The 12402-nt window shown below is 50.9% G+C and overlaps 1 protein-coding gene across 3 annotated transcripts in view; it reads left to right on the forward strand.

The window, feature by feature from the left end:
* Positions 1-12402, forward strand: part of TRIM3 (tripartite motif containing 3) — a 24001-nt gene extending 11599 nt beyond the window's left edge. The window contains exons 3-6 of one of the 3 annotated variants that reach the window (XM_043503954.1): positions 1739-1982; positions 2797-2867; positions 4163-4303; positions 10654-12402. In XM_043503954.1, the coding sequence (XP_043359889.1) occupies positions 1763-1982; positions 2797-2867; positions 4163-4303; positions 10654-10806 (585 nt within the window). In that variant the 5' untranslated portion in view covers positions 1739-1762 and the 3' untranslated portion in view covers positions 10807-12402. The remainder of the gene's footprint in view (positions 1-1738; positions 1983-2796; positions 2868-4162; positions 4304-10653) is intronic. The other 2 variants (XM_038412751.2, XM_038412758.2) reach the window with 2 other exon arrangements.

Genomic DNA, 12402 nt, shown 5'->3' on the forward strand with positions numbered 1-12402 from the left:
ATACCGTGTCACATGGGGAATTATTAGTTAAATTGGAGAAGATGGGGATCAATATGAACATCAAAAGGTGGATAAGGAATTGGTTAAAGGGGAGACTGCAACGGGTCCTACTGAAAGGCGAACTGTCAGGTTGGAGGGAGGTTACCAGTGGAGTTCCTCAGGGATCAGTTTTGGGACCAATCTTATTTAATCTTTTATTACTGACCTTGGCACAAAAAGTGGGAGTGTGCTAATAAAGTTTGCAGAGGATACAAAGCTGGGAGGTATTGCCAATTCGGAGAAGGATCGGGATATTATACAGGAGGATCTGGATGACCTTGTAAACTGGAGTAATAGTAATAAGATGAAATTTAATAGTGAGAAGTGTAAGGTTATGCATTTAGGGATGAATAACAAGAATTTTAGTTATAAGTTGGGGACGCATCAATTAGAAGTAACGGAAGAGGAGAAGGACCTTGGAGTATTGGTTGATCATAGGATGACTATGAGCTGCAATGTGATATGGCTGTGAAAAAAGCGAATGCGGTTTTGGGATGCATCAGGAGAGGCATTTCCAGTAGGGATAAGGAGGTTTTAGTACCGTTATACAAGGCACTGGTGAGACCTCACCTAGAATACTGTGTGCAGTTCTGGTCTCCCATGTTTAAAAAGGATGAATTCAAACTGGAGCAGGTACAGAGAAGGGCTACTAGGATGATCCGAGGAATGGAAAACTTGTCTTATGAAAGGAGACTTAAGGAGCTTGGCTTGTTTAGCCTAACTAAAAGAATGTTGAGGGGAGATATGATTGCTCTCTATAAATATATCAGAGGGATAAATATAGGAGAGGGAGAGGAATTATTTAAGCTCAGCACCAATGTGGACACAAGAACAAATGGGTATAAACTGGCCACCAGGAAGTTTAGACTTGAAATCAGACGAAGGTTTTTAACCATCAGAGGAGTGAAGTTTTGGAATAGCCTTCCAAGGGAAGCAGTGGGGGCAAAAGATCTATCTGGTTTTAAGATTCTACTCGATAAGTTTATGGAGGAGATGGTATGATGGGATAATGGGATTTTGGTAAGTAATTGATCTTTAAATATTCAGGGTAAATAGGCCAAATCCCCTGAGATGGGATATTAGATGGATGGGATCTGATTTACTATAGAAAATTCTTTCCTGGGTATCTGGCTGGTGAATCTTGCCCATGTGCTCAGGGTTTAGCTGATTGCCATATTTGGGGTCGGGAAGGAATTTTCCTCCAGGGCAGATTGGAGAGGCCCTGGAAGTTTTTTTGCCTTCCTCTATAGCATGGGGCATGGTTGACTGGAGGAAGGCTTCTCTGCTCCTTGAAGTTTTGAACCATGATTTAAGGACTTCAATAGCTCAGACATGGGTGTGGTTTTTCATTGGAGTGGGTGGGTGAGATTCTGTGGCCTGCGCTGTGCAGGAGGTCGGACTAGATGATCAGAATGGTCCCTTCTGACCTTAGTATCTATGAATCTATGAATAAACCTGTGAAACTCCTTGCCAGAGGATGTTGTGAAGGCCAGTACTATAACAAGCTGAATAGCAGGGTCTAACCCCCAGCCGGGGGGGGCCCTTCCTCAGGGACAGGTTATTGGGGACATGTCAGCCTTGAGGGCTGGAGGCTGTTGCCGTTCCAGACGCAGGGGTGGGTGGAGGGAGTGAGGCAGGGCTCATATAGGTTCCAGCCCCCAGCCCATGTGATCCAATGTCCCGCTCCCTGCTGCTGCAGACGAAGATCGGCGCTGGGCGGCTGATGGGCCCCAAGGGTGTGGCCGTGGACCGCAATGGCCACATCATCGTGGTGGACAACAAGGCCTGCTGCGTCTTCATCTTCCAGTCCAATGGGAAGCTGGTGACCAAGTTCGGCAGCCGCGGCACAGCGGAGCGGCAGTTTGCAGGTACCCTCGATGGTAATACCGCGACCGGCAGGTCCTTAATACTGCATGCCTTTGGCTTCGTGCTGGGCCAGCCTGGTGAGTTCGGTAACCTTCACTCCGCTGGGCTACCGGGTGCTTGGACAGGCAGCATACACTCGTGGCCTGAGTGCGAGACTGGGGGCCAGGACTCCTGGGTTCTCTCCTGACTGGGAGGGGAGTGGGGGCTAGTGGTTAGAGCAGAGGGGACTGGGAGCCAGGATTCCTGGGTTCTATTCCACATGGGAGTTGAGTGGGGTCTGGTGGGTTGGGTCGGGTGGAGATCCAGGTTTTATCCTGGCTGGGAGGGTAGTGGGGTCTAGTGATTAAAGCAGGGTGGCAGGCCAGGAGCCAGGACTCCTGGGTTCTATCCTAGCTGGAAAGGGAGTGAGGTCTGGTGGGTTGGGGTGGGGCGGGGGGCAGGCCAGGAGTCAGGACTCCTGGGTTCTTTTCTCTCCTTTCTCAGCACTTGTCCTCTGTGAATGGCCATGATGCCCTGCAGGGCTGGTGTTTCCTGCTGAGGTCTCTCCCTCTCTAATGGGTCTGGCAGCTGCTGTGGTCGCTAACTCTGCCCTTCCTCACTCGCCCACCCCTGTGCCCAGGCTCACCAGCTGCTCCTGAACCCCTACAGCATTCACTGTGCACTAACCTCCAGGGCCTGGCCTGGATCCCTCCGCTGTCCCTGGCTTGTGCCCTCCCTGCCCCATCCCCAGGAGAGCGGGCATTTGATGGGGTGACAGACTTGCCCCGCCATGAGGCAGGCGTAGGTTCCCCCTGCCCCAGCTGTCCCCGGCTGGCTCCTACCCCCACGAGCAGAGCCCGCCCCAGCCCCATGTGCTGAGGCAGGTTCAGGGGTTTCTTTCTCTCCTCCCAGGGCCCCACTTCGTTGCTGTTAACAACAAGAACGAGATCGTGGTGACCGACTTCCACAACCACTCGGTGAAGGTGAGAGTCGGGCCCTGGTATCACGGAGTCCCCGGGCGATGCTCTGGAACTGCTCCCTACGAAGCCAGGCAGGACTCTGGGGAGTCTCCTCTCTGGGAGCAGCCTGTCTGCAGGACACACAGCTCACCCGGCTCCCCCCTTCCTGGGTCTGACCTCGGAGCATTCAGCATCCCCTGCCCCTCCCTGCGCTTCCCACAGCCAGTCCGCCCAGGCAGGGTCCTGGGGAAGCCAGAGGGTCCTGCCCCCCAACTCCGCAGTCAGACGTGACTCTCAGCCAGCCAGTAACACAGAAGGTTTATTAGACGACAGGAACATGGTCTAAACCAGACCTTGTAGGTGCAGAGAACAGGACCCCTCAGCTGGGTCCATTTTGGGGGGCAGTGAGCCAGACAACCATGTCTGCACTTCACTCCATGTCTCCAGCCAGCCCCAAACTGCCTCCCCCTCCAGCCCCTCCTCCTCTGGGCTTTGTCCCTTTCCTGAGCCAGGAGGTCACCTGTTTCCTTTGTTCTCCAACCCTTTAGCTCTCACCTTGCAGGGAGGAAGGGCCCAGGCCATCAGTTGCCAGGAGACAGAGTGTCGCCATTTATGTACCCTGGCCCTTTGCTCTGCAACAATCACACCCCCTTATCCTACCCCCTAGAGCCTTAAGAAATGCCTAGGGGAAACTGAGGCACCCCTACAGTATTCAGAGGAAACATTAAGAACAGCCCCACTTCGTCACACCTGGCCCTCCCCGCACCTCGGCATCTAGCCACAGGACTGGCCCTAGGAGGAACCCTTCAGCAGGCCAGACCCGCGGGGTCCCGCTCTCCTCCGCACCGCCTCAGCATCCCAGAGACTGATCCCCTAGGCCCCAGCCACGGCTGAGCTCTGCCCAGCGCCTCCAGCCACAATGGGCCCTGGGGAGCCATGTCCCTGCTGAGGGCCCCCCCACCCAGCTCAGGGCAGTGCAGGGTTCACCAGTCCCTGGCCCTAGCATGGGGCGACCTTGGGGAGTCCAGAGTAGCAGTGGTTAAGAGGTCGCCACTCAGCCCATCTGCCGTGGAATGCGGAGTTGGCCTTTCCCTCGCTGCCTGTTCCCAGGCCCAGCCTGGCCCCTGCCGGCCCCTTGGCCTGCTCACGCCTTCCACCTGTCCCACTCCCGCGCTCCGGTGCTCCCTGGCCTGTGGTGGCCCTCCATTGAGCCAACGCCCCCTCCAGGTTCCAGCCAGGTGGGTCCCTGCCAGCCCAGTGCTGGGTCGGGGGCACCCTGTGGCGGCTGGTGGGGTGACAAGCCCCTCTCTTTCCCCCAGGTGTACAGTGCCGATGGCGAGTTCCTCTTCAAGTTTGGCTCACACGGGGAGGGGAACGGGCAGTTCAACGCCCCCACCGGCGTGGCCGTGGATTCCAATGGCAACATCATCGTGGCCGACTGGGGCAACAGCCGGATCCAGGTAGGGCGCGAGGGCCGGGATCTGCATGGGAGGCACTGGGAACCTGCTGGGCTGGTGGTCCTTCCCTGATGCAGTAGTTCCTCCCCTCCCCCCACACATTGGCATTCCCTTCTCCGGCATTAGAGAAATGCCTCCTTGACTCTAAGTGCCCGGCCTCATTATATCTGGTGGCAGTGAGTTCTGGCTTGTGACATGCGGAGCAGGAGGGGATTCCCCTGGTCCATGAGGCTGTCCCCAGGGCTGCCCAGCTTGTGACTGGCACTGGTGGGTAGAAATCCAGGATGTGGCTCAGACCCCCCGCGGGCCTGGCACTGTGCTGGGCAGGGCAGGGGCGCAGGTTGTTCCGGGGGTTGGGGAGACCCTGTTGGGGGGTGGTGCCATGGCTCTGCAGTACATAAGAACAAAAGATCGGCCATACTGAGTCAGACCAAAGGTCCATCCAGCCCAGTATCCTGTCTTCCGACAGTGGCAATGCCAGGCGCCCCAGAGGGAATGAACAGACAGGTTATCATCAAGTGATCCATCCCCTATCGCCCATTCCCAGCTTCTGGCAAACAGAGATGAGGGACACCAACCCTGCCCATCCTGGCTGATAGCCATTGATGGACCTATCCCCCATGAACTTATCTAGTTCTTTTTTGAACCCTGTTATAGTCTTGGCCTTCACAACATCCTCTGGCAAGGAGTTCCACAGGTTAATTGTGCATTGTGTGAAGAAATACTTCCTTTTGTTTCTTTTAAACCTGCTGCCTGTTAATTTCATTTGGTGACCCCTACTTCTTGTGTTATGAGAAGGAGTAAATAACACTTCCTTATTTACTGTCTTCACACCAGTCATGATTTTATAGACCTCTATCATATCCCCCCTTAGTCATCTCTTTTCCAAGCTGAAAAGTCCCAGTCTTATTAATCTCTCCTCCTACGGATGCCGTTCCAGACCCCTAATCAATTTTGTTGACTTTTGATATATGGTGACCACATCTGCACGCAGTATTCAAGGTGTGGATACCATGGATTGAGATAGGGGCAATCTGATATTTTCTGTCGTCTTATCTCTCCCTTTCCTAATGATTCCCAACATTCTGTTGGCTTTTTTGACGGCCGCTGCCCATTGAGTGGATGTTTTCAGAGAATTATCCACAATGACTCCAAGATCTTTCAAGATCTTTCTTGGCTAATTTAGACCCCATCATTGTATATGGATTGTTGGGATGATGTTTTCCCATGTGCATTACTTTGCATTCATCAACATTGAATTTTATCTGTCATTTTGTTGCCCCGTCACCCAGTTTTGTGAGATCCTTTTGTAGCTCTTCGCAGTCTGCCTGGGGCTTAACTAGCTTGAGTAGTTTTGTATCATCTTCAAATTTTGCCACATCACTGATTACTACGGCTGTCAAACGATTAAAAACATTAATTGTGATTAATCACACTTAAAACAATAATAGAATTCAATTTATTGAAATATTTATGGATTTTTTTTTCATTTTCAAATATATTGATTTCAGTTACAGCACAGAATACAAAGTGCACAGTGCTCACTTTATTTTTGATTACAAATATTTGCACTGTAAAAAAAAAAAGATAGTATTTTTCAATTCCCCCATTACAAAGAATGTAGGGCAATCTCTTCATCCTGAAAGTTGAACTTACAAATGTAGAATTATGTACAAAAATAACTGCATTAAAAAACAAAACAATGTAAAACGTTGGAGCCTATCCACTCAGTCCTACTTCTTGTTCAGCCAATGCTCAAACAAACAAGTGTGTTCACTTTTGTGGGAGATAATGCTGCCCACTTCTTGTTTACAGTGTCACCTGGAAGTGAGAACAGGCATTCGCATGGAATTTTTATAGATGATGTAGCAAGATATTTACGTGCCAGATGCGCTAAAGATTCTTATGTCCCTTCATGCTTCAACCACCATTCCAGGGGACATGCATCCATGCTGATGCTGGGATAACAATCCAAAGCAGAGCGGACCAACGCATGTTCATTTTCATCATCTAAGTCAGATGCCACCAGAAGAAGGTTGATTTTCGTTTTTGGTGGTTCAGGTTCTGTAGTTTTCTCCTCGGACTGTTGCTTTTTTAAGTCTTTTGAAAGTTTGCTGCACACCCCGTCCCTCTCAGATTTTGGAAGGTGCTTCAGATTCTTAAACCTTGGGTCGAGTGCTGTTGCTATATTTAGAAATTTCACATTGGTACCTTCTTTGCGTTTTGTCAAATCTGCAGTGAAAGTGTTCTTAAAACAAACAGACTGGTCAGCCTCACCTCAGTCCCTGGAAAAATCATGGAGCAGGTCCTCAAAGAAACCATTTTGAAGCATTTGGAGAAGAGGAAGGTGATCAGGAACAGTCAACATGGATTCACCTAGGGCAAGTCATGCCTGACCAACCTGATTACCTTCTGAGATGAGATGATGAGATAACTGGCTCTGTGGATATGGGAAAAGTGGTGGATGTGATCTATCTTGACTTTAGCAAAGCTTTTGATACGGTCTCCCACAGTATTCTTGCCAGCAAGTTAAAAAAGTATGGCTTGGATGAATGGACTATAAGGTGGATAGAAAGCTGGCTAGATCGTTGGGCTCAATGGGTAGTGATCAACAGCTCGATGTCTAGTTGGCAGCTGGTATCAAGTGGAGTGCCCCAAGGGTCGGTCCTGGGGCTGGTTTTGTTCAACATCTTTATTAATGATCTGGATGATGGGATGGACTGCACTCTCAGCAAGTTTGTGGATGACACTAAGCTCGGGGGAGAGATAGATACGCTGGAGGGTAAGGATAGGATCCAGAGTGACCAACACAAATTGGACGATTGGGCCAAAAGCAATCTGATGAGGTTCAACAAGAACAAGTGCAGAGTTCTGCACTAAGGAAGGAAGAATCCCATGCACTGCTACAGGCTGGGGATCGACTGGCTAAACAGCAGTTTTGCAGAAAAGGACCTGGGGATTACAGTGGACGAGAAGCTGGATATGAGTCAACAGTGTGCCCTTGTTGCCAAGAAGGCTAACGGCATATTGGGCTATATTGGTAGGAGCATAGCCAGCAGATTGAGGGAAGTGATTATTCCCCTCTATTCAGCACTGATGAGGCCACACCTAGAGTACTGCATCCAGTTTTGGGCCCCCTGCTACAGAAAGGATGTGGACAAATTAAAGAGAGTCCAGTGGAGGGCAACGAAAATTATTAGGGGGCTGGGGGATATGACGTATGAGGAGAGGCTGAGGGAACTGGAGTTGTTTAGTCTGCAGAAGAGAAGAGTGAGGCGGGATTTGATAGCAGCCTTCAACTACCTGAAGCGGGATTCCAAAGAGGATGGAGCTCGGCTGTTCTCAGTGATGGCGGATGACAGAACAAGGAGTGATGGTCTCAAATTGCAGTGGGGGAGGTTAGGTTGGATATTAGGAAACACTATTTCACTAGGCGGGTGGTAAAGCACTGGAATTCGTTACCTAGGGAGGTGGTGGAATCTCCATCCTTAGAGGTTTTTAAGGTCAGGCTTGACAAAGCCCTGGCTGGGATGATTTAGTTGGGGATTGGTCCTGCTTTGAGCAGGGGGTTGGACTAGATGACCTCCTGAGGTCCCTTGCAACCCTAATCTTCTATGATTCTACATGCTGGGTCATTATCTGAGACTGATATAACATGAAATATATGGCAGAATCCAGGTAAAACAGAGCAGGAGACATACAATTCTTCCCCAAGGAGTTCAGTCACAAATTTATTTAATGGATTATTTTTTTTAACGAGCATCATCAGCATGGAAGCATGTCTTTTGGAATGGTGTGTAACAATGCTGGCTTTGGTGGGACCCAACTGAGAGTGCCAATTCAGGACAAATTGCTCAAAGCTGGGCAGTTACAGCCCAAGGCTGGGGTTTCTTTGCACATCAAGGCAAACCAAACCAGCCAAACAGAGAAGACTTCGGTTTTGCCCATAAGTCAGACGTAAGTCACACAAGCAATTCCCTTAGACACTCCAGTTTCCCGGTATCATCACCAGGACCACTCGTTATGGGGATGAATGGTTATGAAAACCAATACCCCAGTGAAAGAAAAAAGATTCTCCCGATCCCAAAGGACCAAGCCCCAGACCCAGGTCAATATACAAATCAGATCTTACCCACAAATCACGCTGTTGCCAATCCTTTCGAATCTAAAATCTATAGATTTATTCATAAAAGGAATAAGATAGAGATAAGAGCTTGAACTGGTTCAATGGAATCAATTACATACAGTAATGTTAAAGTTCTTGGTTCAGGCTTGTAGCAGTGGTGGAATAAACTGCAGGTTCAAATCAAGTCTCTGAAGTTCATCCACAGCTGGGATGGGTCATTCAGTCCTTTGTTCAGAGCTTCAGTTTGTAGCAAAGTCCCTCCAGAGGCAAGAAGCAGGATTGAAGACAAGACAGAGGAGCTACAGCAGCTTTTTATAGTCTCTTTTCATGTGGCCTTTCTTTCTTTCTTCCAAAGACAATCATTCCAGCACATGGCATGAAAAAGCCTCAGAGTTCTGACCATAGGCAGGTCCCTGCACACTGAGTCCTGAGGTGTGTCTGCCTTCTCTCAGTGGGTCAGTTGTGTAGCTGATGGTCCTTAATGGGTCATCCCCCAGGCTAGGCTGAGCTGACACCTGGGGTGTCACCCAGAAGCATAGCACAAGTTTGAAATACAGACAGTACAGAGCCAATACTTATATCTTTAAATACAAAAATGATACATGCATACAGACAGCATAATCCTAACCAGCAACACATCACCTTGTCTTAGACACCTTATACGATAACCTTTGTACAATATTTGCTGCAAATATATGAGAGTGGTTGCAACCATGATCTAAATGGTTACAGATTATGTCAATAACGTTACATGGTGGCCAAAGCATGAAGAGGCATAGAAATGTTTAATATCTAGCACGTAAATACCTTGCAATGCCATCTACAAAAGTCCCATGCGAATGCCTGTTCTCACTTCCAGGTGACATTGTAAACAAGAAGCGGGCAGCATTATCTCCCACAAAAGTGAACACGCTTGTTTGTCTTAACGATTGCTGAACAAGAAGTTGGCCTAAGTAGACTTGTAGGGTCTAAAGTTTTGCATTGTTTTGTTTTTGAGTGCAGTTATGTAACAAAAAAAATCTACGTTTGTAAGTTGCATTTTCATGATAAAGAGTATAAGAACGGCCAGACTGGGTCAGCCCGACGGTCTCTGACAGTGGCCAGTGCCGGGTGCCCCAGAGGGAATGAACGGAACAGGGAATCATCAAGTGATCCATCCCCTGTCGCCCGTTCCCAGCTTCTGGCAAACAGAGGCTCGGGACACCATCTCTAAAGAGAATGCACTACAGTACTTTTATGAGGTGAATTGAAAAATATTATTTCTTTTGTTTTTACAGTGCAGGTATTTGTAATAAAAAAAAATAATATAAAATGAGCACTGTACACTTCGTATTCTGTGTTTTAATTGAAATCAATATATTTGAAAATATAGAAAAACATCCAAAAATATTTAATTAATTTCAATTGGAATTCTATTGTTTAACAGTGTGATTAAAGCTGCGATTAATCGTGATTAATATTTTTTAGTTAATCGCGTGAGTTAACTACAATTAATTGACAGCCCTACTGTTTACCCCTTTTTCCAGATCATTTATGAATATATTGAATAGGACTGGTCCCAGTACAGACCCCTGGGGGACACCACTATTTACCTCTCTCCATTCTGAAAACTGACCATTTATTCCTACCCTTTGTTTCCTGTCTTTTAATCAGTTACCAATTCATGAGAGGACTTTCCCTCTTATCCCATGACAACTTATTTTGCTTAAGAGCCTTTGGTGAGGGACCTTGTCAAAAGCTTTCTGAAAATCTAAACTCACTATATCCACTGGATCACCCTTGTCCACATGCTTGTTGATCCTCTCAGAGAATTCTAGTAGATTGGCGAGCCATGATTTCCCTTTACAAAAGCCATGTTGACTATTTCCCAACAAATTATGTTCATCTGTGTGTCCGACAATTTTTTTCTTTTCTTTAGTTTCAACCAGTTGCCCAGTACTGAAGTGAGGCTTACCAGCCTGTAATTGCTGGGGTCACTTCCAGAGCCCTTTTTAAAAATTAGTGTCACATTAACTATCCTTCAGCCATCTGGGACAGAAGCTGATTTAAGCGATAGGTTACAGACGACAGTGAGTAGTCCTGCAATTTCACATTTCAGTTCCTTCAGAACTCTTGGGTGACCACCTGCTCCTGGTGACTTATTGCTGTTTAAATTCATTAGTTTGTTCCAGAACTGCCTCAGTCTGAGACTGTCCCTCAGGTTTGTCACAGTCCCCTCTCTCGGCAGGTCTTCGACAGCTCAGGCTCCTTCCTGTCCTACATCAACACGCTGGCCGACCCGCTGTATGGGCCGCAGGGCCTGGCACTCACCTCGGACGGACACGTGGTGGTGGCCGACTCGGGCAACCACTGTTTCAAGGCCTATCGCTACCTGCAGTAGCTGAGGGGCACTGGGCGAGCCCCAGCCTGCACCTGCCCCGCTGCCTGGACTAGAGACCAAGGGGCCGCTCCCCCACCAGCAGGCTTGTGCTGAGTGCCCAGCCCCACTGGGGGGGCCTGCAGGAGCCCTAGGCCTCCCAAACTACAGTGCAAGAGCCCGGCGAGGGGGGACCCACCCCTGAGCCTGCCGGCCCATGCCCCAGAGCAAGGAGACTGGCCCGTGGAGAGGGGCGGCCCAGCGGGTCCCCCCGGTTGCAGTGAAGGTTAGGGGCTGTCCTCCCTTCCCCCCACACCTGGGCCCTTTGGTGTTTGTTGAGGGGCTGCCCCTCACCCCAGCCATCCGGGCCAGATGGTCAATGGGAATGCAGGAGCTGGGGCCGTTGTTCCTTCTCTCTGGGGTGCAGCATCTCCTGCTCATCATCGCCCCCCATACCCACCACCCTCTGAGCCCCCCAGCACTGCCTGCCCCCCAGTGCAATCCAGCACCCGCACCTCCCACACCCCTGTACAACCCAGCACCGCCTGCCCCCCTGTAAAACATAGCACCACTGCCCGCCCCCCAGTGCCCGCAGCACCGCCCACTCCCCTGTAGAACCTAGCACCACCGCCCCCCAGTGCAACCCAGCAGTGCCCGCAGCAACGCCCAGCCCCCAGTGCAACCCCTCACCGCCTGCCCACTGCCTTTGGTGCCACCCAGCAATGCCTGCCCTCTGTACCTGCCAGCAACACCTGCCCAGCCCCCCGGTGCCCGCCAGCAATGCCCACCCCCTGCCCTGCTGTGCCCCTGCTGCCCCCATGTGCCCCCAGCAATGCCTGTTGTGCTCCCTGGCACCTCTCACCTCTCCAGTGTCTCCCAGCTGTGCACCCCACCAGCAACCCCCAGCTGCCTTCCCACTGTGGCCCCCCAGCAGCCCACCCTGATCTGCCCTCCAGTAACCCCCTCCCCCCGTTCCCCTCTCTCCCTCCCTGTGTCTCCCTTCTCGCTAGGGTTGATCTGCACTTTATTTCTGTGGCTGGGTTCAGGCATGGGGTGGCCGAACCCAGCACTGGGGGCACGGAGGGGTCGTGGGACCTGCAGGGCCCAGAGCAGTGGCTTGGCATAGGGCTGGGCAGCGGTGGGCGCCCTGGCCTCTGTCAGGCCCTGGCTGGGGGTGCGTCTCACTCTGTGTTACTCCAGGGATGCATGCCCCAGGCCTGCCCATCATAGCACTGCCAAGCCCCGGCACGTCCCCCCCCACCCACAGACCCCCACAGGTGGGAGGGTGTCCAGCCCAGTTCCCCCCCCCTCCTCCTCCGTGCTGGGGGCTAGTCTCCAGGAGGATCCCCCAATCCTGGCTGCACCCCCCTGCCTAGGGAGCCCTACAGCCATCGCCGCTATGAACTCCCCAGGAGCCAGCTTCTGCCCCTCCTGTCCCCAGGGCAATGCTACCCCCTGCCTGTCTCACGCCCAGGAGCCAACAATCTAAGCTTCCCCCCTCAGCTTTCAGCCCCCCAGTCCCAGGGTTACAGCCAGCACGCTCCACCCCTGGTTGCGAGTGGGGGTGGGGCTGCCGTACGCTAAGGAATCATATGTACAAAATAAAGTATTCTGAAAGGA

The sequence above is a fragment of the Dermochelys coriacea genome, chromosome 1 (genome assembly GCF_009764565.3).
Source record: "Dermochelys coriacea isolate rDerCor1 chromosome 1, rDerCor1.pri.v4, whole genome shotgun sequence".
In the NCBI taxonomy this organism is placed as follows: Eukaryota; Metazoa; Chordata; order Testudines; family Dermochelyidae; genus Dermochelys; species Dermochelys coriacea.